The sequence below is a fragment of the Schistocerca gregaria genome, chromosome 3 (assembly GCF_023897955.1).
Source record: "Schistocerca gregaria isolate iqSchGreg1 chromosome 3, iqSchGreg1.2, whole genome shotgun sequence".
NCBI lineage: Eukaryota > Metazoa > Arthropoda > Insecta > Orthoptera > Acrididae > Schistocerca > Schistocerca gregaria.
In genome coordinates this window covers 81,105,399-81,133,296 of record NC_064922.1, presented here as the reverse complement: position 1 = coordinate 81,133,296, position 27,898 = coordinate 81,105,399, and the positions used below count along the sequence as shown (strand labels likewise).

The 27,898-nt window shown below is 48.5% G+C and overlaps 1 protein-coding gene and 1 non-coding gene across 2 annotated transcripts in view; one reads left to right on the top strand and one right to left on the bottom strand.

Annotated features, from left to right (window-relative positions):
* The window catches only part of LOC126354208 (transient receptor potential-gamma protein), an 847,751-nt gene that overhangs the window by 382,873 nt on the left and 436,980 nt on the right, over positions 1-27,898 (bottom strand). The window contains exon 6 of the mRNA XM_050003666.1: positions 19,247-19,448. Within this exon, the coding sequence (XP_049859623.1) occupies positions 19,247-19,448 (202 nt within the window). The remainder of the gene's footprint in view (positions 1-19,246; positions 19,449-27,898) is intronic.
* On the top strand, positions 25,263-25,336 carry Trnaa-agc (transfer RNA alanine (anticodon AGC)). Its single transcript has one exon. It is a non-coding gene; the product is annotated as a tRNA-Ala (tRNA).

Here is a 27,898-nt window from a genome sequence, read left to right as displayed (position 1 = left end):
AATGTCTTACAGTTTAAAACCTGGTTCCTAAATGTCTGTCTTACCATTATATAATCTATCTGAAACCTGTCAGTATCTACAGGGTTCTTCCATGTATATAACCTTCTTTTATGATTCTTGAAGCAAGTTTTAGCTATGATTTAGTTATGCTCTGTGCAAAATTCTAGCAGACGGCTTCCTCTTTCATTTATTACCCCAAATCCATATTCACCTACTATGTTTCCTTCTCTCGCTTTTCCTACTCTCTAATCCAGTCACGCATGACTATTAAATTTTCGTCTCCCTTCACTACCTGAATAATTTCTTTTATCTCATCATACATTTGATCAATTTCTTCATCACCTGCAGAGCTAGTTGGCATATGAACTTGTACTACTGTAGTTGGAGTGGGCTTCGTTTCTATCTTGGCCATAATAATGCGTCCACAATGCTCTTCGTAGTAGCTTATCCGCACTCCTGTTTTTTTTTATTCATTATTAAACCTACTCCTACATTACCCCTATTTGATTTTGTGTTTATAACCCTGTACTCACCTGACCAGAAGTCTTGTTCCTCCTGCCACCGAGCTTCACTAATTCCCACTATATCAAACTTTAACCTATCCATTTCCCTTTTTAAATTTTCTAACCTACCTGCCCGATTAAGTGATCTGACATTCCACGCTCCGATCCGTAGAACGCCAGTTTTCTTTCTCCAGATAACGACGTCCTCCTCAGTAGTCCCCGCCCGGAGATCCGAATGGGGGACTATTTTACCTCCGGAATATTTTACCCCAGATGACGCCATCATCATTTCATCATACTGTAAAGCTGCATGCCCTCGGGAAAAGTTACGACTGTAGTTTCCCCTTGCTTTCAGCCGTTCGTAGTACCAACACAGCAAGGCCGTTTTCATTAGTGTTACAAGGCCAGATCAGTCAATCATGCAGACTGTTGCTACTGAAAAGACTGCTGCCACTCCTCAGGAACCACACGTTTGTGTTGCCTCTCAACAGATACCCCTCCGTTGTGGTTGCACCTACGGTATGGCAATCTGTATCGCTGAGGCACGCAAGCCTCCCCACCAACGGCAAGGTCCATGGTTCATGGGGAGCGTTTCATCATATCCCACACTTTTTCGATTGAGGACATGTCTGGCGATCTGGCGGGCCAGAGCAAAGGCCTGACATACTGTGGCACGAAGAAGGGACGTGTTGGTGCAGCAACATGTGGTCGCGCATTGTCTCGCTGAAAAATGGCGTCTGGGGCATTGTGCAGAAAGGATATAGCCACGGGATGCAGGGTGTCATTAACGTACGTCATACTGGTCACAGCGTCGTGGACACGCACCAACTGCGATCTGTGGTTGTACCCAATAGCACCTCACCCCATAACGCCTTCAATTGGCGCTCTGTGTCTTGTCCGAGTGCAGTCACTGTGATGCTGCTCCCACTGTCTGCGATGAATCAGAATGCGGTCATAATTTTCAAACAAGTAGATCCAGAATTCGTTCGAAACCACTACCCGATGCCATTCCTGTCCACAATAACGTCGTTCCATATACAATCGCCGTCAAATATAGGCGGAGAAGTGGACGGCGTGCATGTAAGCCGTGCCGTTATAAATGGCGGAGGGGATGTCTCGCCTCATACTGTACTATGTGTTCCACTGTTGCTCCACAGCAGAGGAGGACGCAGACGAGTCCTGCAATGTCATTCTAATGAAGTGCCTATTTCTCGGGGGGAGGGGGGGGGGGGTATGAGATGCGACCTGAGCCACCTCGTCGTGTTCTGCTGCGGCCTTCCGTGAACCATTCTGCACACACCTGTTGCACTGCTGAAGCACCTTCGTCCCACACGAGCAGTTTCCCGGACTGATACACCACATTCTGTTACGCCAATGATGCGCCCTCTTTCAAATTCGGTTCTCGCATAAGTCTGTGAGGCGTCCTGTACGTCTGCTCAAGCCGCACTGATCCATTATCTTCAGTTTACGTCGACAACAAGACCCGTAGGTACATTTTACCGGTAGGTGGTGGTGTAGACCTTGAAAGCGCGGGCCGACGTCGTTCAAATGCTAATTAGTTATAAGTTGGCACAGTGGATATGCCTTGAAAAACTGAACACAGATCAATCGAGAAAACAGGAAGAAGCAAAACATACAAACTGAGTAGTCCATGCGCAAGATAGGCAACATCAAGGAGAGTGTGAACTCAGGAGGGCTGTGGTTCCGTGGTTAGCGTGAGTAGCTGCGAAACGAGAGGTCCTTGGTTCTAGTCTTCCCTCGAGTGGAAAGTGTACGTTCTTTATTTTCGCAAAGTTATGATCTGTCCGTTCGTTCATTGACGTCTCTGTTCACTGTAATAACTTTAGTGTCTGTGTTTTCCCACCGCACCGCAAAACCGTGCGATTAGTAGACGAAAGGACGTGCCTCTCCAATGGGTATGAAAAAATTTGATCGCAAACTCATAGGTCAACCGATTCCTCCACAGGAAACCACGTCTGATATATTCTATACGACACTGGTGACGGCATGTGCGTCACATGACACGAATATGTTGTCGACCCACCTAATTAGAACACTTGGCGAATGGGTAAAAAGATTCTTCTACCTTGCCCGATTTAGGTTTTCTTGTGGATCTGATAATCACTCCCAAAAAAGTGACGAAAACATAAAAGTTTATCACACTTTGATAATTGATACACGATCACGTAAACAATACTGCTCTGTGTACCTGTGCAGCTTCGCAAAATCATAGAATCGTTTCACAAAGTATTTCATTTGCCGAAAACCAAACACATCTAACGGTTGCAAAAGAGGTGTAAAACCTGGAGGAATGGTACTCACGTCTACCCCCACACTAAAATTGTACAATGCCTGATCCTTCTGTCCTGTATAGCTGTCAAGGAGTAAGGCAAAATCTTTGTCCACGTAAGGAGCAATCACAAGTTCATTAATGTCTTTTCTCCATTTTTCCTCACGCACTGCAATTCTCAATGACGTTCGACATTTGCGCAGGTACCATATTCACCTGTTGCTGAACTTGAGGTCCAAATACACCATTTTTTTTCCTGCAAACATAAATAAAATATAGGTAAAAAAATCCTGCTTTGTTCAGAGCATATTGTATGGTATAACAATGTGAAGTGGCATGCAGCTGGTCTACAGTACATTCCGTGTCGCCTTCTCCAATTAACGATAACGTGCGGGTCGATTTCATTTCATAGTTAAATCCGGACTGATCTGTGTTGATAATATATGCGTCTTCATACTGTTGGAATCTGACGTTAGTTTCTATAACAAACGTCTTGGAATACTCTAAAGTTCTTCCAGTTTATTCGCGTAGCTCTTGCTTACATATTTCGTAATCTTCCAGGTCGTAATTTTGTATTTTCTTTCGAACGTGACGAGCCAATGGGATGAAGCTTTGAAGTCCAGGCCGATTTGTTTAGCGTAATGCAATCCCCAAATCTGTAGGTCTGTATCATGCACTGCACTTAATTCATTTCTGGCTTTAATAAATTGTCGATATATATGGTTTCCTAGTTCACTGATCTTCGGGTTCCACCTCCTTCCAAGACTTCTATGCTATATTTAATTGTTTTTTTTCTCCATCCCTTTAAATTTCTTAAATTTATTTGTTACTTCACTCCATAATATATATTTGGGTCTTTTAATTGGTTTGGACAGTAACCTGTATTGGAGCATTTCCTTCACGTAACCCAAAGAAATTCTAGGCGCTTCAGTCCGGAACCGCGTGACTCCTACGGTCGCAAGTTCGAATCCTGCCTCGGGCATGGATGTGTGTGATGTCCTTAGGTTAGTTAGGTTTAAGTAGTTTTAAGTTCTAGGGGACTGATGCCCTCAGAAGTTAAGTCGCATAGTGCTCAGAGGCCCCCCCCCCCCCCCCACCCCAAAGAAATACCATCAGATTGAAGTCGCAGTATTTCCTCTTCGTGTTCTTCGTATGGATCGTCAAGAATCCCAGCATCTGGTACATACAGTCCCGCAGCAATCAGCAAGGTATCGCCATCACCACACGTACTGTTTATCAACAAATATAGGAAATAATCATACAAATGTTCGATAATCGTTCGATCCCGTGAGGAACTTTCCGATTCTTTACAGTTTGGAAAATATTCATTGACCTTGTTATTAAAGTCGCTAGCTATATTTGCTGGATTCATATTGCCCACGGAATACATCTCATGTATTTAATGATCTCTAGTCCAAAGTAGCGAACAGTCAATGCCAGCCAGGGAACCTCGTTAGCGCTGTAGTCGACTGACGTCGTGTGTTTCGATGTTTGTTTAGTTGTAGCGACCCAATACTACTGCGCAGTTACCTCGCATCGGACGGAAAGATAATAATTGTCTGAAAATAAAAAAATTAAACTTTTCGCTCGAGGGAAGACTTGAACCGACGACGTCTCATTCCGAAGCTGCTCACGCTGACCACGGGACCACGGCGCTGCTGAGCTCCCACTCTCCTTGATGTAGCATATCTTGCGCATGGACTACTCAGTTTCTATATTATGCTTTTTTTTCATAGTCCACACAACTTCTTCCTATTTTCTCGATTGATCTGTGTTCAGTTTTTCAAGGCCTATCCACTGTGCCAACTTATAACTAAATCTGAGTGGGGTGCGACGGCGAGGTTCCCTTGTCAGCAACGTTTGCGTATCGGTTTTGCCAGGGTACAGAACCTTCGGTAGAACAGAAATATTCAGCAAACTGATCTCTCGTGTGTGTTCCTTTCACGGTCCCTCTTGTCCCCTGGGCCGGAATGCTGTCCTAAGGACACGATAACGTGTCTTCAAAGTTGTACCCATCGTTTTCCCGCACAGAGTTGTGCGGTACACAAATGGCTTTAAAAGTGATGTCAAACAAATCGGTAGCCATTTATTGGCTAAAATACCTAATGCACACTCCACGTACCTCCTGGCAGTCGATAAACGGTAGCTAAAAATTCTTTTAATGTTAGTCATATCCTTACCAGGGTATGGTCTCAGAACGTTTTCACACAGAGCAAAGGCTTAATCTGCCAGAAACACATATGGCAGTAATCGACCAGATGTATCGTTCGGTAAGGAGGCTGGTGGTGGTAACGGTAAATTGTTGGAATAGAGTTTCTTGCCAAAATTAGTACTTTTCAGGATGTCTGAATCTCCCTCGTGTCCAAAGGTCCCAACATCTATATATCTGAAGCAGTAATTTGCCTCAGCTACTGCTATTAAAACTATTGAAAAATACTTCTTGTAGTTAAAAGTATTCACTACTCGATCCCCATGGATTGATCACTCTAATATGCTTACCATCAATACATCCCACGCAATGTGGATTTTTTTTTAAACTGTAAACTAATATTCAGTCAGTCTTCTGCAGTTAATTGTTTCATATATTGGCCTTGCATTGTTTCCCAGATTGCTGGGCATGTCTCTCGAATAATTTTTGAAATTGTTGAACGTCAAAGTAGAAACTGGAAGTGTAGAGATCAGATGAAATTGCCAGTTCGAGATACCTACAATGAAACATTGATAATGGGTTAAAAGTAGAACCAATATTTATATTAAATGTTTTTTTTAGGGAATGATGTGAAAAAAAGTGGAAGAGCATTAAGGATTGCTTACAAAAATGTGAAAATGCACGATGGCAAAAGTGGAGATTCAGCAAAACTCAGGAAACATTACATTCATCACTAACAGTTGTCATTTCTCGAATCTTTATGTGTAGAAAGAGAGTGCGTATTCCGTATTTATAATGTTCGTGCATTTTTAAGTTCCAGATGAGCCATGCATGGCAAAGAAATTATAAAATTTCACTGTGGACAATTACAGTTTTTTCTTTATACCACAGGACATCTGGGAATATGGCTGTCGATCTAACAGAAAGTACGCAAGACGCTGACAACAACACTGCACAAAAAGAAGCAAACACGACACCTGAAATACAACATCCTACATCCAAAGCCTCTCCCCATGCTCGCACAGCTCAAAGGGAGAAAGAAAGTCCATTTCCGAAGAAACGAAAACAGGACGAATTTGAAAAAAAGTTGGGCGTTTTGGAAACGAGATTGCAACAACCACATACAAAGGAACCTAGAACTAATGATACAGATGAAATGTTCTTACTTTCGCAAATGCCCCTTATTAAGAACTTTATCCCAGCTGACAAGATGGATTTTCAGTTGGAATATTTACAATTGGTTCAGTCCTACACACATTCACAGCCGTCTACAATTACATCTGGCAGTGACCAAAAATCATCTCAGCCCACAAGTAGCACACCTAAAATGATCATCGAGGAAAAATCAGAAGATTCAATCCTGTCCTTTTATGCATTGTAAACAAATAATACAACAGGTAATATAACTTCACTTACCTCAGAGTAATTGATAGTTTTTCTTCGGCCCTTATACAATCACATAGTCGAGTGTTTCTTCCAGTAAAATCATTCGACACATTAGACGACAGAGTTTCGTATGACTTAATAGACATCCTGTAGCACTCAAATAGCTTTTCAAGGTTTTCTTTAAGTTTGTAGTGTAGCAGATTGAATGTTCCCCTCTCTGATCTTTCCTCAATTATTGAATGAGTCCAAAAACGTCTTTTTTGTCTACGCTGTCTCCATAGAATCAATAACAATGGAGCACATATTATTGTTGCAGATTGCTTACTTAATACATTCATTTCTCAATGCTGCGATGTTCCCCAGGCAGGTCTGAAACACTACTGAGCCATATATGGCCACATTCACGTCTTTGGTTGCTAGGTCGCGTTGCTCTGAAAGAAGCTATATACACGGTCGAATGTGGCCACCACGAGGCGACTTTTGAAGCTGCTTCTTTAGACGCTGGGCGTCCAGCTTCTAAAAACGCAAGTGTGGCCGTAGCCTTAGGGGAGTGTAACTCGGGTAATAAAGATAATGGAGCGTAGTCGAATTAAATCAGGCGATGCTGCGGGCATTAGATTTTGAAACGAGATACGAGGTTTGCTGTTTGGGCAATGAAATAACTGGCAGAGAGGATATAGAACGTAGTCTGGCAATTGAAAGAAAAGGGTATCTGAAGAAGAGAAATTTGTTAACGTGGACTATAGATTTAAGTATTAGGAAGTCTTTTCTGAAGATATTTGTATGGAGTGCAGCCATGTATGGAAGTGAAACGTGGACGATAAACAGTTCAGACAAGGAGAGAACACAAACTTTTGAAACATGATGCTATAGAAGAGTGGATGGGTAGATTACGTAATTAATGAGGAGGTACTGAATAGAATTAATGAGAAAAGAAGTTTGTGGCACAATCTGACTAGAAGAAGAGATCGGTTGACACGACACATTCTGAGACATTAAGTGATCATGAGTGAAGTGTGTGGAGTAAAAATTGTAGATGTTACTGCAAGAGATGAGAGCAGTAACAAGTTAAGAGTGATGTAGACTGCAGCAGTTATTCTGTGATGAAGAGGTCTGCACAGGTACAACAGCGTAACGGAAGAGCAAGAACAACAACAGGCTGAATTGTCACAGAGACGGATAAGAGTAAAATACAGGCAGCTACAATGATGTTTGTGCAAACAGTGAAGAATGAAGAAATGAGAGAAGAACTGAATGTTGAAAGCATAAACAACGCAACAGAGAAATATAGAAACAAGTGGAAAGAGCACCTGAGGAGAATACGAGAAGAAAGGCTGACAAAAGAACTGTGGAAGCACAGTCCGCTAGCAAGAAGAAGCCCTCGTACGCTGAAAATAATATGCGGCTCGAGAACAGCCTTTGAATTTTCAAAGCCGGGAGATTTAGTCAGCCTGCTCGACGAAGTGGAGATTGTATTTATGTTTATAGCGAAGTAACGTGAAGTGCTGTGGTCAAAAACATATACGGGTTGTTCTACGAGAAATGGTCAATGTTCAGGGATACGACAGGAGCGATGGTTGGAAGGAAAAGAGCACAGGAAACGTGGGTTCTGAAATGCGTCCTTTAACAGCTACGAACACTTTTCCATCGTTTGTACTGTGAGTGTCCGCCTGCACAGCACGGCGCGGCAGGACGGCCTACGACGGAGTCCGTACTCGAGTGCTCGGCGGGTCGGAGGTTTCCTCCGCTCGGGGACTGCGTGTTGTTTTGTCTTCGTCGTCTTTCCTCCCCGTCGACACGCCGAAGTGGCGTCAGCAGGTGGCCGGGCTCTGTCACGTGTTCTACTAGACAAGGGCTCATTGCTCTTAAGGTATGCACTTTAGAGACCATGCTTACTAGACAGTTTTTCTTCATTTGGTCCACACTACGAACTCCGAAAATATGGAAACCGATCAGGTTGCATTGAAAGAGATTTGTTTCACAGTATCGAGGATGCAGAAGTGTTTATAGCTCTTAGGGTATACATTTTAGAGCTTATGTTATTTGCAGCTTCTTGCTTCGAACGATCGTTTCTGTCGGATCACTGAATATTAACCACTCCCTGTGGGACACTATATCATTCGTGTACGTAGTTTCCAATACATCTGCGTAGAATTAACTTCAGAAATATGCATGCACATGTTTTTCTTTGAGTACTACGGGGTCTCGTTATGCTTTGGATATACCAGATTATGGAAACGTTTGTGTCATCGTTGTTAATTGCTGTGGAAATTATTCCTTGGTCCGCCTATGACCATAGGTGTTCACTACGAAACGCAAGAGGAGGGAACGCGACAACCACCCTGAAATGTGGCGTACCGAGTCTGTATTGATTAGAGAACCTGTAACATTATGTGATTGCCTTATCATTTTAAATCATTCACTAATCGAGCAGTCGCTCGGCAACAGCTACAGTTAGCAAATAATGTTGCGAGAATGTAAAAGGTGAACGACCTTTGACGTAACTTGTTTATTGTCGAAGCGCCGTCAGAGATGCAGTGAGTTACTGACTTTGAAAACCGCGGCGCGAAAAACGGACAGAGGAAATACACTTCTACACATTTCTTTTTTTATGTATGAGATATTCTCGATGAACAGTTACTCATTCTTCTCTTGTCTCTTGTAACTTATGTCGGGTGCGCATGTCTTGCCGCCGTATTATTATTATCGTTAAAATAAGAATATTTTAGTGTAAAGTAAAAGTGCAATACTAAAAGTGCAATACTGCACAGCAGTAAATTTATTGTGCAACGTGTATGTGAAAATGTCAAAGGAATTAGTGTCTTTACGAGAAGAGAAGTGCCAGTCAAAACGGCATCCATGTTAAAATTCTTCATTGTAGTGTAAGTTCATCTATTAATTGCCATAAATTCAGATTTAAATGGAATTGGTGTATGGACTATTTATTTAATATAGAATGTATGTCTCACTCCTTCATGAAGTTATTTAATTTTCTTTATGTTTCTGCCAAATAGAGAGTCCACAGTCACGAATTCTTTCGTCGAAATCGGACGGAAGTCGTATGCGGCGAAATATTTTCTCCGCGCCACATTCTACTGGTAAATGCATGATAAACTACGGTCCCTTAGGAAATTCACGTTGAGCTATCCAAAAGTAATTATATTTTGAGTAGGCATTTACTCTCCTCTGCAATGCAACTCCCGACTGATCAGACGATCCAACAAGAGGCAGCCGCACACGGTCGGCGTTTGCAAATATATTTCCACCGCTGATTATAGCTATATATTGCAGCACAAAAGAAACATATTATTATAATTAGCAACTACGAACGGGGACATTTATAACTGTATGTTTATGTATACACATTACGTAAACATATCGTTATAAACCGTCGTACACTGCTAGAAGTGAGTACATAGCCGTCAACACTACTGCAATAAAATAAGTCTTTGTGGCACCGAGAAAATTTAGGTTCACAAATGATTCAAATGGCTCTGAGGACTATGGGACTTAACTTCAGAGGTTATCAGTCCTCTGAGAACTACTTAAACCTAACTAACCTAAGGACATCACACACATCCATGCCCGAGGCAGGATTCGAACCTGCGACCGTAGCGGTCGCGCGGTTCCAGGCTGTAGCGCCTAGAACCGTTCGGTCACTCCGGCCGGCAGAAAATTTAGGTCTCGTGGCGTAAGTGTTTAAACTGATTAACCCATTTATATAAAAAGTGACAACTTTAGAATCTTTTCTCCGCCGCCCCTTGGATAAATGGAGATGCCGATGCCTGTGGCATGGGAATGCACAGTCTGCCTACATACAGCTTTTTTTGTCCTGAGCTCTTTCCGAAAACTGGTACACATCCCATCTCCATTTTTGATTTGTTTTGTTATAGACGTAACAACAACATCAGGTGGAGCACATCTGCTGGCAAGCCGGCCGTGGTCGCCAAGCGGTTCTAGGCTCTTCAGTCTGGAACCATGTGACCGCTACGTTCGCAGGTTCGAAAGTTGCCTCGGGTGAGGATGTGTGTGATGTCCTTAGGTTAGTTAGGTTTAAGTAGTTCTAAGTTCTAGGGGACTGATGACCTCAGATGTTAAGTCACATAGTGCTCAGAGCCATTTTGTCTGCTGAATGTATGTAGCAACTTAGCTGTGTGGCGTGTGAGGTGCACTAGAAGGCAGCGCTGTGGTCGCCAGTAGAAGCCCAGCCCCCAGCTACTCGCAGCTGGCTGTGGCTGGTAGCGTGCTACTGCTCGGTAGTGCACTAGTAGGCAGCGCCGTGGTCGCCAATAGGAGCCCAGCCCCCAGCTACTCGCAGCTGGCTGTGGCTGGTAGCGTGCTACTCCTCAGTAGTGCACTAGTAGGCAGCGCCGTGGTCGCCAATAGGAGCCCAGCCCCCAGCTACTCGCAGCTGGCTGTGGCTGGTAGCGTGCTACTCCTCAGCAGTGCACTAGTAGGCAGCGCCGTAGTCGCCAATAGGAGCCCAGCCCCCAGCTACTCGCAGCTGGCTGTGGCTGGTAGCGTGCTACTCCTCAGTAGTGCACTAGTAGGCAGCGCCGTGGTCGCCAATAGGAGCCCAGCCCCCAGCTACTCGCAGCTGGCTGTGGCTGGTAGCGTGCTACTGCTCAGTAGTGCACTAGTAGGCAGCGCCGTGGTCGCCAATAGGAGCCCAGCCCCCAGCTACTCGCAGCTGGCTGTGGCTGGTAGCGTGCTACTCCTCAGTAGTGCACTAGTAGGCAGCGCCGTGGTCGCCAATAGGAGCCCAGCCCCCAGCTACTCGCAGCTGGCTGTGGCTGGTAGCGTGCTACTCCTCAGTAGTGCACTAGTAGGCAGCGCCGTAGTCGCCAATAGGAGCCCAGCCCCCAGCTACTCGCAGCTGGCTGTGGCTGGTAGCGTGCTACTCCTCAGTAGTGCACTAGTAGGCAGCGCCGTGGTCGCCAATAGGAGCCCAGCCCCCAGCTACTCGCAGCTGGCTGTGGCTGGTAGCGTGCTACTCCTCAGTAGTGCACTAGTAGGCAGCGCCGTAGTCGCCAATAGGAGCCCAGCCCCCAGCTACTCGCAGCTGGCTGTGGCTGGTAGCGTGCTACTCCTCAGTAGTGCAGTAGTGCACTAGTAGGCAGCGCCGTGGTCGCCAATAGGAGCCCAGCCCCCAGCTACTCGCAGCTGGCTGTGGCTGGTAGCGTGCTACTGCTCAGTAGTGCACTAGTAGGCAGCGCCGTGGTCGCCAATAGGAGCCCAGCCCCCAGCTACTCGCAGCTGGCTGTGGCTGGTAGCGTGCTACTCCTCAGTAGTGCACTAGTAGGCAGCGCCGTGGTCGCCAATAGGAGCCCAGCCCCCAGCTACTCGCAGCTGGCTGTGGCTGGTAGCGTGCTACTCCTCAGTAGTGCACTAGTAGGCAGCGCCGTAGTCGCCAATAGGAGCCCAGCCCCCAGCTACTCGCAGCTGGCTGTGGCTGGTAGCGTGCTACTCCTCAGTAGTGCACTAGTAGGCAGCGCCGTGGTCGCCAATAGGAGCCCAGCCCCCAGCTACTCGCAGCTGGCTGTGGCTGGTAGCGTGCTACTGCTCAGTAGTGCACTAGTAGGCAGCGCCGTGGTCGCCAATAGGAGCCCAGCCCCCAGCTACTCGCAGCTGGCTGTGGCTGGTAGCGTGCTACTCCTCAGTAGTGCACTAGTAGGCAGCGCCGTGGTCGCCAGTAGAAGCCCAGCCCCCAGCTACTCGCAGCTGGCTGTGGCTGGTAGCGTGCTACTCCTCAGTAGTGCACTAGTAGGCAGCGCCGTGGTCGCCAATAGGAGCCCAGCCCCCAGCTACTCGCAGCTGGCTGTGGCTGGTAGCGTGCTACTCCTCAGTAGTGCACTAGTAGGCAGCGCCGTAGTCGCCAATAGGAGCCCAGCCCCCAGCTACTCGCAGCTGGCTGTGGCTGGTAGCGTGCTACTCCTCAGTAGTGCACTAGTAGGCAGCGCCGTGGTCGCCAGTAGAAGCCCAACCCCCAGCTACTTGCAGCTGGCTGTGGCTGGTAGCGTGCTACTCCTCAGTAGTGCACTAGTAGGCAGCGCCGTAGTCGCCAATAGGAGCCCAGCCCCCAGCTACTCGCAGCTGGCTGTGGCTGGTAGCGTGCTACTCCTCAGTAGTGCACTAGTAGGCAGCGCCGTGGTCGCCAATAGGAGCCCAGCCCCCAGCTACTCGCAGCTGGCTGTGGCTGGTAGCGTGCTACTCCTCAGTAGTGCACTAGTAGGCAGCGCCGTAGTCGCCAATAGGAGCCCAGCCCCCAGCTACTCGCAGCTGGCTGTGGCTGGTAGCGTGCTACTCCTCAGTAGTGCACTAGTAGGCAGCGCCGTGGTCGCCAATAGGAGCCCAGCCCCCAGCTACTCGCAGCTGGCTGTGGCTGGTAGCGTGCTACTCCTCAGTAGTGCACTAGTAGGCAGCGCCGTGGTCGCCAATAGGAGCCCAGCCCCCAGCTACTCGCAGCTGGCTGTGGCTGGTAGCGTGCTACTGCTCAGTAGTGCACTAGTAGGCAGCGCCGTAGTCGCCAATAGAGCCCAGCCCCCAGCTACTCGCAGCTGGCTGTGGCTGGTAGCGTGCTACTCCTCAGTAGTGCACTAGTAGGCAGCGCCGTGGTCGCCAATAGGAGCCCAGCCCCCAGCTACTCGCAGCTGGCTGTGGCTGGTAGCGTGCTACTCCTCAGTAGTGCACTAGTAGGCAGCGCCGTAGTCGCCAATAGGAGCCCAGCCCCCAGCTACTCGCAGCTGGCTGTGGCTGGTAGCGTGCTACTCCTCAGTAGTGCACTAGTAGGCAGCGCCGTGGTCGCCAATAGGAGCCCAGCCCCCAGCTACTCGCAGCTGGCTGTGGCTGGTAGCGTGCTACTCCTCAGTAGTGCACTAGTAGGCAGCGCCGTAGTCGCCAATAGGAGCCCAGCCCCCAGCTACTCGCAGCTGGCTGTGGCTGGTAGCGTGCTACTCCTCAGTAGTGCACTAGTAGGCAGCGCCGTGGTCGCCAATAGGAGCCCAGCCCCCAGCTACTCGCAGCTGGCTGTGGCTGGTAGCGTGCTACTCCTCAGTAGTGCACTAGTAGGCAGCGCCATGGTCGCCAATAGGAGCCCAGCCCCCAGCTACTCGCAGCTGGCTGTGGCTGGTAGCGTGCTACTCCTCAGTAGTGCACTAGTAGGCAGCGCCGTGGTCGCCAGTAGAAGCCCAGCCCCCAGCTACTCGCAGCTGGCTGTGGCTGGTAGCGTGATACTCCTCAGTAGTGCACTAGTAGGCATCGCCGTAGTCGCCAATAGGAGCCCAGCCCCCAGCTACTCGCAGCTGGCTGTGGCTGGTAGCGTGCTACTGCTCAGTAGTGCACTAGTAGGCAGCGCCGTGGTCGCCAATAGGAGCCCAGCCCCCAGCTACTCGCAGCTGGCTGTGGCTGGTAGCGTGCTACTCCTCAGTAGTGCACTAGTAGGCAGCGCCGTAGTCGCCAATAGGAGCCCAGCCCCCAGCTACTCGCAGCTGGCTGTGGCTGGTAGCGTGCTACTCCTCAGTAGTGCACTAGTAGGCAGCGCCGTGGTCGCCAATAGGAGCCCAGCCCCCAGCTACTCGCAGCTGGCTGTGGCTGGTAGCGTGCTACTCCTCAGTAGTGCACTAGTAGGCAGCGCCGTGGTCGCCAATAGGAGCCCAGCCCCCAGCTACTCGCAGCTGGCTGTGGCTGGTAGCGTGCTACTCCTCAGTAGTGCACTAGTAGGCAGCGCCGTGGTCGCCAATAGGAGCCCAGCCCCCAGCTACTCGCAGCTGGCTGTGGCTGGTAGCGTGCTACTCCTCAGTAGTGCACTAGTAGGCAGCGCCGTAGTCGCCAATAGGAGCCCAGCCCCCAGCTACTCGCAGCTGGCTGTGGCTGGTAGCGTGCTACTCCTCAGTAGTGCACTAGTAGGCAGCGCCGTGGTCGCCAATAGGAGCCCAGCCCCCAGCTACTCGCAGCTGGCTGTGGCTGGTAGCGTGCTACTCCTCAGTAGTGCACTAGTAGGCAGCGCCGTAGTCGCCAATAGGAGCCCAGCCCCCAGCTACTCGCAGCTGGCTGTGGCTGGTAGCGTGCTACTCCTCAGTAGTGCACTAGTAGGCAGCGCCGTGGTCGCCAATAGGAGCCCAGCCCCCAGCTACTCGCAGCTGGCTGTGGCTGGTAGCGTGCTACTCCTCAGTAGTGCACTAGTAGGCAGCGCCGTGGTCGCCAATAGGAGCCCAGCCCCCAGCTACTCGCAGCTGGCTGTGGCTGGTAGCGTGCTACTCCTCAGTAGTGCACTAGTAGGCAGCGCCGTAGTCGCCAATAGGAGCCCAGCCCCCAGCTACTCGCAGCTGGCTGTGGCTGGTAGCGTGCTACTCCTCAGTAGTGCACTAGTAGGCAGCGCCGTGGTCGCCAATAGGAGCCCAGCCCCCAGCTACTCGCAGCTGGCTGTGGCTGGTAGCGTGCTACTCCTCAGTAGTGCACTAGTAGGCAGCGCCGTGGTCGCCAATAGGAGCCCAGCCCCCAGCTACTCGCAGCTGGCTGTGGCTGGTAGCGTGCTACTCCGATGCCTCGTTGTGAAACAAAACAATATACTTCCGGAAGGAAATTTACACTTTGCAGCGAAGTGTGCTCTGATATGAATCTTTCTGACAGATTAAAACTGTGTGCCGTACCGAGACTCGAACTCGGGACCTTTGCCTTTCGCGAGCATCTCCTTATATTTTGTGTGTGTGGGGGCGGGGGGGGGGTGCACCTCATTCCTCCCCTTCAAACCCGCCTTGCAATTTCCAACCTCGCCTTCTTCGGCGTCGGCTTCAGCTGCCTTTCAAATGAATATTGGCATTTAGTCGCCATGTAACGCTTATTTCGTCTTTCATGAGACGCTGCATTTTCTAATGTGCTTCTTGTAATCTCCGAATTAGGAATTTAAAAACGAGTTATAGGGTCACTTAAACTTTTATTAGACACTCTTAAATACACACAACCCAAATAAATATCATCCTCTTAACTGAGAAAGTTGCGACGAAGTACACATTTTAAAATGGATAGGCTGCATTGTTTGTAATTCTGTCTACATGTTTAATGTATGATGTGATACTAAACTCAGTTACTTCTATTTCGTTATTATTATCTCGTCTATGTTTTTTCTGAACATTACAACGATGTGAAAAACGAGGTAAACTAAAAAAAATACGAAAAATCAATTCTTCCATAATGCAACACAAATTGCGATCAAACATTTGTCGTTGCTGTGTTATACAATTGCAAATATTAAAAAATAGCATATATCCCCTTATTTTTTTTCTCACGAACAATTTGTCACGTTGCGTGGTAAAACACAGTCAATAGTCTTCGTCTTATTTGTTATCTGCTGTCAGAATGTAATGGCTCGCATGTCCTTTGAGGCACTCGATGGCATATCTTTTCGTGTTCTGATATGCAGTTCCACCTGAACGTAAAAAGTCTGCTGGTGTGATACTGGTTGGTCTGTCCTAGATATTCAAGCTAACTTCTGCCTAATCGTTGGGCAGATGCCTTTTACCTTTGCACACACTGACCTGTGTTCCACAGTATGCAGTGAGCTGCGAGAAGCACACAGCGGAGACCTGTGAGGGGGGCGGCGTGAAGTATGCAGCTGTGAACTGACGCTGTCACTTGCGATCATTGCCGTAATCGGGGTAGGCGATTTCTGCCTAGTTAGCTCGCGGCCACGGTTCTCAGGCTAGCAGGCAGCCTTGTGTACACGTGACCCGCTGCACACCGCACCCGGCTCCAGTTGTCGCGTGCCCATCGGATACAAGGGATATGTATCCGCACACATGAATGTAGAACGGAAAATGTCGTTGCAGATAAACTTTTAGTTGTCACACGCCATTGAATACAGGGAACCTGTAGGCATCGGACCACGCAATATTACTCGTGACTTCCCGTAACTCGAGAAAACTGAATTAATATACTAGCGGAAAAATGCTCCCGTCCCAGCCCAAAAAATGCGAATATGTTCCTGTCTGTTGAAAAGGCTCTGACACAAAAGTGGGCTACCAGCTGCCTCATTCTACCTTTAAATACTTTCCCAAAAATTTTGGCACGCCTCAAGCCGGATTTTACGTGTAAAAATATGGTAACTTCGAACCTCTGTATCTCGGAAATGGACAATAATATGAAGAAAATTTTTAAGGTTGTTCTAGAACTGGGTCTTGGAAATACAACGTAAAAATTACAGAAATTTCCTGTGCGTAGCCCTCTCGGAGTCTTACGCTGGATTTTGGTCCGCTGGTGACGGCGGAACTGATGGAGCTCATGAAAGTCCCATTAAGGCCACCGTAAACCACATCAAATACAAGAAGAAGCAATCACCGATTTGCTCCATTTGCCTAAGCAGAAGGAAGCGTGTAATATTCATACTTTGACCCTGTGCTGTAGGGTAGCGACATTAAGATTATTCTGTTGAATATAAAAGTGGTTCCCAGCTCAAGGGCTGTCCAAACCACTTGAACCTACCTTTCTGTCACCAATAGAACCCGAGATACAAGTAGCAGAAAATCCTATTGTAATGCGCGGCGTGTTGGAACGTATTAGATATGCATACTGTGGCATGCATACAGATTCAGCAGCCACTTCAAACGACTACTCAGAAATTCTGATATTTCTGATATCACATCTAGTATGTGAAACACTAATATCACCAATACTGCCATCACAACGTGTGACTTGTAAACTGCTTCCACACGACTTTACTCCTTTGTCACAAAGTTCTGCCTTCTCCATTTTGAGAAAACGAACACTTTTGACACTTGACATATGGATTCATATAAAATCGTCCCAACTCAGTTTTAATTCTTGTTCGAGGAACTTTTCAACTTGAAAGGAAGCCGTTCTAACATTATTTCCATCGAAAGTTAACTTTCCTTCTCGGCTGTTCTGCTACTCAGACGGTTCCAAACACAAGCAGTTGTGAGCCCCAAAGGCACAGACTCGCCGAGTTGCGAGCGAGGTTGGCCGCAGCGCACCGGCGCAGGCATCCGCCAGCTGCGGCTGAGTCGAACCGCCCACGCACGACTCGCGAGCCGTCCTCACAGCTGCACTTCCGCCCGTTCAGATCAAATGCTGCTGCAGTAACTGCCTTCTCCTAACTCAGGTCCGCACTTGCCACGAATTTCTTAAATGATCTGTGCCCTTTTAGTCCACTCTTTCACTGATGTTAATTTGGACACTGGCGAACGTCGAATACCATCCATTGACTGTTTGTTTACAAAAATTCTGCGACGCCAGAAACAGCCACACTGCCGTGCCGCACACTTTGTAGCCAGCCCCTTGAACCAGCACGCCTGTCCCTGTGTGACGTAGTTTTAACCGGGAAACATGCCACCACACCAGTCGTCCTCGTCAGTGCATTTTAATAATACATATTTCGTTTATGACTACTTTACTTCACTTTGCACAAGTTCACAGAATTTATCTCGTACAAGTTCTGCTGTGACCTAACTTAGGTTTCACTCAGAAGGAGACCGTGCGTACTTATCAATTCCGATTTTGCCCGAATTTATAGTATATGCGAGGTTTGGCCAGAAATGAAAGTAGCAGAACTGGAAACTCCGGATGGCCAAGTGTTTAGAGAATAGCATTTTTGGCCCTCGTCGGGAGGCATCAGCAATTTGTCATAGTGTGCTTTCCAGGCAGTGTGGGGCATAAAGGTAAGAGCACAGACTGGCAATCCGAGGGTCGTGGGTTGAGTTCACAATCCTTTTTTTATTCAATTATTACTTTACACTGCAAATAAACCGAGGTAATGATCAATATATTTTAGTTATTAACATTTTCATAAAAGACATGAAAAGAAAAAGACAAGGAAAGTCTGGGACTGGAAATAAATTTTGGGGAAGGGATTATATATACAAGAACTTCGTACAAAAAAGTAGACACTGTAACCGCTCTTAAGAGAGTGGTAATCAGAAACGAATGTTAGATTAAATTATGTAATACGAAATGACCCGAGAGCCAAAAAACGGTATTTGTATTTCGAGGTAATAGTTAGTTATAATTTTACAAAGAGTAGACATTTGAAATAGAGTAACACAAAGTAGCACAAACGGAATCCAAGCAAGACATAACAGATCTGCGTTTTGTTCTGAGTATAATATATAAACCAATGCGCAGCATTGTTAGCTCTCTCGAGTCTTTGTTTTCAATGGTGCACGTTCGCAGTCTTCTGTGGTAGTCAGAAGTTAGGGATTATAATCCTAATTAAATATCATTCTAGTAACTGGATTAGACATCGGTGGGGTGGATAATAGAGCATTTTGAGATATTGGGACAGAAAATAGTTGAACCTTATGCTAATACGTTGTCAAGGCGATTCCGCTAATAAACGAAAAGTGAAATACTTTGCACGTGAAGAAGACTAAATTTGTGCTGAACGGACACTGAAAGAACTCGAACTTATCGTGCCGTGAGAATTAAGAAGCTTTCACACTGTAAAGCCAGAGACTTATTTATGATTTATCAGATATTAATGGTAAAGGAGAGTTCATGGGAAATCATAGCTTTGGTGATAGGAATGCGAATGAATGTGGTACGGACCGAAACTATACACGCTAGGATCAAGTCCTTCTTCATTGATTTTTGTTGCAAAGAGCTGCAGAGGAACAGGTGCTACTTACGCGCATCGACAACTTAAGAATAAAATTTGTTTTTACAGCAAAGGGAGGTTGTATAACGTCCGGTAGACACAGGCAGTGGGCACTTGGAAGTGGATGTACACAGTGTACTAGAGCAACCAATGGAAACTAGTAAGGGAGAGTACTTTGTGGTACTGATGAACCAGCTGATGCGGGTAAACAGAAAGTTCAGCAAGGACACACACACTGTAGCAGAGAGCAGCAGCAGCAGAATCCTGCTCGCGCCCTCTGGCGGCGAGCGACACGCAGCACTGCGCCCACGTACCTGGTACTCGCATTTGAACTCGTGCTCCATGAAGCTGAGGCGGCGCAGCTCCCAGGACAGCTCGAAGGCGGTGAGGATGGGGTCCTTGGAGGAGAGCGCGATGAGCGAGGGGCTGGCCAGCGCGCGGTACGCGTTGATGCGCGACCGGGAGTGGCGCAGGGAGTCCTCCTGGCGCGAAACCACGCACTCGTCGCAGCCGCACCTGCGGGCCGCCCACACTGGCACACAGCTCGCAAGCAGCATGTCTCCCTCTGCGACGCCTCACTTTCAAATTAGCCCTACAACCTCCCTCTGCAGTTGTGCGAAAGCGAAGCTCCCTGCGACCTCGGGTTCGGCGACACATCCGACATCACGGGGTCGACACACCCGAAAAAAAAAGGTTCGAGCTCAAAAAGTTGATGTGAGATACAAGATGGGTTAGTGATGTCACACTGACACCAAATTTCAGCCACTCCGTGGACACAACACCACTGAAAGCGGTTAGCCTTCTTTGCAGTGTAGACCGTTCGCTATTTTTGCTCTAGTATACGAGGTGGAAAGACCGGGGATCGATGAAAATCGTTTGACGAAATTTGAGTCCTTCCACAGCCGTTGAGGTCGCCTGCCTTTAGGTGCTAGTGCAGCCGCTCAGCTACAGGTACCTTTTTAACGTGCCCTGCAAACATATGTGGGTGGCACAGAGAGTGTTGCCGAAGTCGGAGGTCTCGGAGGGACTCTTTGGCATTTTATTCGCGAACGTGTCAATGTTGCACCCGTCCGTGATCACGCCACAGGAGAGTGCAAAACAGGACGGCTGAAAAATCATTTGCTGCTTCGGATCACGTTCAGTTTTCCTCGAATGGTATTCACCTGTTCCTAGTGGTAACACACTGGACGGTAACAGGAAAAGCTGCGGTCGCACTACACTTCAAAGGGATGACATCACGTTCCACGGGGTTGCTGTCCCCTTTCCTTAGAGTAGAGTCGAATCCTCCGGGACAATGTCAGCACTGTAGGAAATTGTCAAGAACGTGGTCCTATTGCTCATCGCACTGCCGAATGTCGTTATCGACTGCAAATGTGTGGTACTCGAGAGGTGCCTTCATAGACGCCCTCTGTTCTATCCCCTGAAGGCTTTTCGTGTCGATTCTGGGTGTGGGCGCCTCTGAATTGTTTTCGTCGATTATCCGCAACAAAACCGCACGATTTCAACTCTGGACGTGGCGGCTGTGACCTCCATCAGACATCAGGCATCAAAACAAGGGCTGAAATGTGGGTTAGGGAGACGACCGTTCAGTCACGTGACATGCCGAAGGTGGGGTTGGTGAAATTTGGTGCCAGAGTGACATCACTAAGCTGACAGTTCCTCCACAGCTGCAACCCCTCGCTGTTTCAAGCGCCGCCGGGCCACGGCACGGTGAAGATGCAGGCGGCCTCGCTTTTGCGCAATTGCAGAGGAAGGTTGCAGGCACCTTTGAGACAAATTTCAAACTGATGCCTCACATTGGGAAATAATTACGGGCTTTCGAAAAAGTGTTTTTTTTGTGTGCAATCTATCTTACACTAAAGTCACACTATAGAGTAAGACTACTGAAGCCGGTAAGCGGTCGAACATAGGGATAGTATGTTTCAGTATCCTCCCCACCCATAAAACCATGATTCAACCTGTCGTGTTGCCTAGATGTCCCTTACACTAACGCCTTACAAATTATGCAAGTTCACTTTGCTTTAAGCACGTATTTACTTTGTCCCACAGCTTTACCGCTCCATCAAAACCGCACACCTCATCGCCAATAATCAGTCCGTCTTTGTATCTCATACCGTTCATAAACGCGACTCCAATACTCCTTACAGCTAGGTGACAGAATCTAATGGGGTGCCACCTAACATCGGGCCGGACCTCTTTTTTCCTGGCGCAGTGCAGCAACTCGACGAACGTGGACTCATCGGCTCGTTGAGAGACACCCACAGAAATACTGAGCCATAACTGCGAAAGTGTTGCCGGTGCACGGTTTTATGCACTAAATCATCTCTAAATTATGTCCCATCAATTTTTGATGAAATTAATGTCGGGCGAAGTGTGTGGCCAAATCATTCATTCGAAATGCCAGAATCTACTTCACATCAATCGCAACACAATTGTGGTCCGGTTACACGCAGCACTGCCGTCCCTAACTGTTCCATCGTCGTTTCGAAACATCGAGTCCGTGGGTGGCTGCGAGTGGCCTCCAAGTAGCCGAACACTCCCCAGTCAGTGGTCGGCTCAGTTGGACTAGAGCAGCCACTTCACACAGACCACAGTGCTTCGTTGACAACCTGGATCAACCTACCACCACCTGTCACAAAGACCACAGTGCTTCGTTGACAACCTGGATCCAATCTACCACCACCTGTCACACAGACCACAATGCTTCGTTGAAGACCTGGATCCAACCTACCACCACCTGTCACACAGACCACAGTGCTTCGTTGACAACCTGGATCCAACGTACCACCACCTGTCACACATACCACAGTGCTTCGTTGACAACCTGGATCCAACCTACCACCACCTGTCACACAGACCACAGTGCTTCGTTGACAACCTGGATCCAACCTACCACCACCTGTCACACATACCACAGTGCTTCGTTGACAACCTGGATCCAACCTACCACTACCTGTCACACAGACCACAGTGCTTCGTTGACAACCTGGATCCAACGTACCACCACCTGTCACACTGACAACAGTGCTTCGTTGACAACCTGGATCCAACCTACCACCACCTGTCACACAGACCACAGTGCTTCGTTGACAACCTGGATCCAACGTACCACCACCTGTCACACAGACCACAGTGCTTCGTTGACAACCTGGATCCAACTTACCACCACCTGTCACACAGACCACAGCGCTTCCTTGTCAACCTGGATCCAACCTACCACCACTTGTCACACAGACCACAGTGCTTCGTTGACAACCTGGATCCAACCTACCACCACCTGTCACACAGACCACAGTGCTTCGTTGACAACCTGGATCCAACCTACCACCACCTGTCACTAACTGCAAGCGGGACTCATCTGACCAGACGACGGTTTTCCAGCCGTCTGTGTTCGACCAGTGTGGTCGCGAGCCTAGATAGGCGCTGCGTGCGAGCTCGCGCTGTTAGAAAAGGTCGTCTGCTGTCCTAACGGATACGTTCGCGGTACGTCCTACGTTGATTTCTACGGTTACTTCACGCACTGTTGCTTGTCCTAGCATTTAAATCTCTACTCGAACGCCGCAGCCCTCGGTCATCGAGTGGAAGCCGTCGACGACTTCGTTGTCCGTGGTGAGGCGTGACGCCTCAGATTTCATATCCTCTGCCTACTCTTGACACTGTGGATCTAGGTATATTGAATTTCCTAAGGACGTGCTAAGTAGAACGTCCTATGCGTACAGCTACAACTACCATTCCGCGTTCTAACTATCGATTGTCGTCGTGCAGCCATAACCACGTAGGAAAGCATGTCAGACGAATCATCTGAGTACAAACGAGAGATACGCCAATGCTCTGCCGATATACCACCACATGTATATGTGCACATCGCTATCCCCTGAATTTCGTCACCTGAGTGTGTGTTGTAGGTTTAGAATCCATGATGGTTACTGAGCTTTCCACTGGCGTCACGTGCCAAAAAATGGTTCAAATGGCTCTGAGCACTATGGGACTTAACATGTATGGTCATCAGTCCCCTAGAACTTAGAACTACTTAAACCTAACTAACCTAAGGACAGCACACAACACCCAGTCATCACGAGGCAGAGAAAATCCCTGAACCCGCCGGGAATCGAAACCGGGAACCCGGCCGTGGGAAGCGAGAACGCTACCACACGAGCGCGAGCTGCGGACGTCACGTGGCACTTGTACTATGTGCAAAATGGTGTTTCAGCTACAAATAATCTGCCATATCTTGCTGATATCGCAACCTGCCATTCTCAGTTTGTGACCGAAGAGGTGCCTTGTCCTGAGTTTAAAACGATGTGTTAGGAACGAGTGCGCGTTTATTTAAACAGGCAGTAGGCTGCGAGCAGCGGACACGCGGTGGGTGCACCGCGCGGGCGTGGCGACGAGGGACTAGCGAGGCGCACGCGTTGGTGAGGGCGGCTGGCGTCACGGGACGGGCCAGCTCACTGACGGCTTCGCCCACGTGCTCCGACACCCACCTACTAATGACGCTGAAACACCGTGCAGCGATCAGTGCTGTCTAACTGGCAGTCTTTGCTGCGCTGCACACACAACCGTCACACATATCCATACCCACACACGATTTAAGAGGGCACGATCCTCCTTTCCTCACAGAGCACTCGGCTGATTACATTCATTGTAAGACAGGATTTGTGTCCTAACTGACAGCACAGAGAAATATATTTCATTTTTAAAGAGAATCACCGAGAGCATCACGCTATGCTTCGTGTAATCACTAAGACTCGTGGAGGCGCCACTTTCTCAAACCGTGCGTCTCACTCAGGCTGTTCATTCCGATGATCATATATTTCAGCTGGTAATGAAAAAGGGGAATTCCAATAAGATTATTTGGATTCGGTGGAGAAATTCAGTAAACAACACTGCCTGACACAACGGCGTTCTCGAGCAAACAAAGGCACGGCCGTAACAGATGCGGAGTATGGCCACAAGATGAGTTTTTGGAACGAGTTTCTAGAGTGTATGTCTGGAGACATCCTCTCTGGATCCTGCATTCTACTACACTGCACCACGACTTCCATAGGACACCGTGCTCAAACCGACATATGTGAACACTGCACTCTTAAACGATGTTGACCGGCTGTTTTCGTTCACAGGTGGGATTTATGGGGGACTTCCCCGAAGTGGATACACCGATGCAAATAATCCGCAAACGGGTGAACAGTTGAATAAGACAAAGTTCAGAGATTTAAGTCGCACGATGTATTTAGATGTAAACCACGTATACGGATAAACCACGCAACAAACACTACCTGTTGGTTACTACGGCTGTCTATTGAAAACGTGGTCGGATGGGGTAATTTATAATCTGTGGTGGGAGATTCTGATATGGGATATATTTTGAAGGTACACTTAGCGTATTCTAATAATATGAGTGATGTGCACAGCGATTTGCCCATATGTGCACAACAGTGTGTCCTGTGAAATGATATAGCGACGGTACGGGTCACATACGGGGAAATTAACTGACGTGAGTTACTTCGGCAAAGAACAGGGCGCGGAACGTGGCAACCAGAAGCTGGAAATAGCGAAGCTGGTCCGTTCTTCACGTGACACTGGCGTGAGCATCTGAGGAAGTGGTGGCGACACCGCGAGCACGTGACGAGGCGTCGCAGGTCGGCCTCGACGGTGAAGCAGCACCAGGGGCGACCTGTGGCAGGTCTTTCCACTCAGCCCACATTGCTGAATATGGCCCCAGGGACATCCGTTTGCGTTCCCTTTTCCACCTAATGATTTCGCCGATTACAGTTGCAGTGGGCACGAGATCACAGATCACCTACATTCTGCCTCGGATATATGTAAAACTGGAATGAGATTTTCACTCTGCAGCGGAGTGTGCGCTGATATGAAACTTCCTGGCAGATTAAAACTGTGTGCCCGACCGAGACTCGAACTCGGGACCTTTGCCTTTCGCGGGCAAGTGCTCTACCAGTTGAGCTACCGAAGCACGACTCACGTCCGGTACTCACAGCTTTACTTCTGCCGGTATCCGTCTCCTACCTTCCAAACTTGCCCGCGAAAGGCAAAGGTCCCGAGTTCGAGTCTCGGTCGGGCACACAGTTTTATTCTGCCAGGAAGTTTATATCAGCGCACACTCCGCTGCAGAGTGAAAAACTCATTCTGGAAACATCCCCCAGGCTGTGGCTAAGCCATGCCTCCACAGTATCCTTTCTTTCAGGAGTGCTAGTTCTGCAAGGTTCCCAGAAGAGCTTCTGTAAAGTTTGGAAGGTAGGAGACGGATACTGGCAGAAGTAAAGCTGTGAGTACCGGACGTGAGTCGTGCTTCGGTAGCTCAATTGGTGTGGGGGTGGGCGTAGCTCAGACGGTAGAGCGCTCGCTTAGCGTGCGAGAGGTTCTGGGATCGATACCCAGCGCCTCCAGAATGAAATGCCGGCACGGTAGCTCAGCGTGTTCGGTCAGAGAGCCGGTTGGCTTCTGTAATAAAAAAAACTGAGTGGAAGGATCAACCACCGAACTTGAACAGGATGTCTTGCGACGTCCGCAACGACCAAAACACAACGATTAAAAAAAAAAAAAAAATTGGTAGAGCACTTGCCCGCGAAAGGCAAAGGTCCCGAGTTCGAGTTTCGGTCGGGCACACAGTTTTTTCTGCCAGGAAGTTTCATATGTAAAACTATCTGCAGGTCAGATAAATCACGATTCTTGTTATACCAGGTCGAAGGTCGTGTCCAGAGATGCAGTTGGCTACGTAACACGTGGTGACTGTTGGAGCAACATTACTCTTTGGGGCCTGTAGCAGTAACTGTAGGTTACGTGGACTACGTGTACGTTACTGCAGATCACGTGGGCCTTTCCGGGCTGGATGTCTCGCCTGACAGTGGTGCCACCTGCCAGTGGGATACGTATCGGTGTCGTGGGACCAGAATCCTGTTCCAGTGGTTTGAGGGCCGTGACAGTGCCCTGACGCTGTTACCTCGGTCGCCGCAGTCGCGGGACCTCAGCCCTACGGCGCTCTCCTGGGATGGCCACCGGATGGCCACCGGATCCGCGAGCATGTGCTACCGGTCCTTCATTTACGGCGACTTCGCGACCAGTGGCTAGACATCCGGGACCGTATCCCTCGACAAACCTACCGAGGGCTCGTCGAATCGGTGCTATTCAGAATCGCTACGGCTCTCCGTCCCAAAGGTGTACTGACGCAGATGATCATTGCATTGGGTCGTCAGTGTAATTATCGTACGAGTTGACCAGGAGCTTATGTCAACTACAGATGTTAGGCACAGAAACTTAGGCGTATAATTTTGTGCCTCCCCCTCTCGCAAGTTGCTTCTGAAAGACAAGTAAAATTAAAATGTATGTGATGTCTGACGGATGCCAAAAGAACAACGACATAGCAAACAACTTCTGTAGAAGGATAAAATATGCAGTGAGAGCAATCGTACACATAAACAAACAAGAAAATATTTTCTGGGTCTTTCTCTTAGGGAAACAGCGATCTCGGGAATGTCAATAGCATTTTGTTGAAAACAGTCTTGACTGCATAAATATTTTGTTCAAAGTGGTAAAGTGGTGACCGGTTTGGATCTGTTGCACTTCGACCATCTTCAGACTTCGTACTCCAGGACGGGCCTGCTCAGCCTGCTCGACCGGCCCAGCTCAAGTCACCGTCGTGGAGTACAAAGTCTGAAGATGGTATAAGTGCAACAGATCCAAACCGGTCTCCACTTTAAACAAAATATTTATGCAGTTAAGACTGTTTTCAGCAAAATTTTATCACCGAACGAGAAAGTTAAGTCTGTAGCATACTATTCAATGGGAATTTAATTAGTCACAGAGAAAATTAGAGGTTTAGAAGTGAATAACAGCGTAATGGACCAAACAGCCAGTCGTGCACGGAACTTCATCGCAGAGTGATGTGTATGTGCGGTGCATAGTGTTTTTGCATGTAGGGCTCTTTAAGATTGAGTAAGCCATGGAAGGGCTTATCTGAGGAACTTTGTAAGCTGCCAGACAACGAACTGTGGAAACAATTAGAAAGCCATTTGACACGAGTCAGTATACCGATTTATTTACTCGAAGCTCAGACATGACACGAATATCTAATGCTTTTAGTTAGAGATGTAGGTATGCAGATAGAAATTTAGAGATGTGTTTGAAAGTTCCCCAGATTCTACCCTGCCTGGTCTACTTCTACGGGTGGGACCAGCTGCACATGCGTTGATAGCTGTAGTAACGTAACTGTTTAGTGAGATGTTGCTAAGCTACAGCATACAAGTTGCTTGTGTTACATTGGCACAAGATGTGTAACGTTGCCGGAGCGGCTGGCCGCAGACCTGCGAGCAGTGGTCGCTCACAGCGAGGACTGCAGCCGCGTTCGCCTGGCCGGCAGACTGCAGCCAGCTGGCCCAGGTGGCGGCGCCGCTAAGCGGGCTCCCTCACAGCAGGTGCCGCCGCGCCGTGAGCGAACTTGGAACGGGCCGCGAGCTCTCTGACTTGAGCCCGCACGTCACGAACTCCGTCCGTTTTCCGTACAGAGCCCAACAAGTTTGAGAGCCTTGTGCATTGCCAACCACCAGTGAAGTAACGGATATAGTACGGCTGCCTACTGAGAAAATTCTTCGTTATTTTCGCGGTATTTCGAGGGGAACGGAGAAATTCTCGATCGTCAGTGTGGCGGAACTTGCAAGCCGTGCCCTCCACGGTACACCGCTCGGAAGAGGGCCAGAGCGCGCGAGCGAGAGAGAGACGCCCCTGGTGTAAGGACCTCCCTCTGCTCCCTCCTGACCTCGGTGTTGGACGCACCCGCTGCCTGGCACAGCTTTCGGTGTCGGCGACGTGCCAGTCCAGCCGAGCTGCGGCGCGGCGCTGTGAGGGTTTGCGTCGCCTGATGCTCCGTGCAGACCTCAGTTTACGTAATTATCCAGGAACGGGCGTTGTTTCCTCGTTTCGACTTCACTGCAGCAGTTGCGAATCAGTCTAGC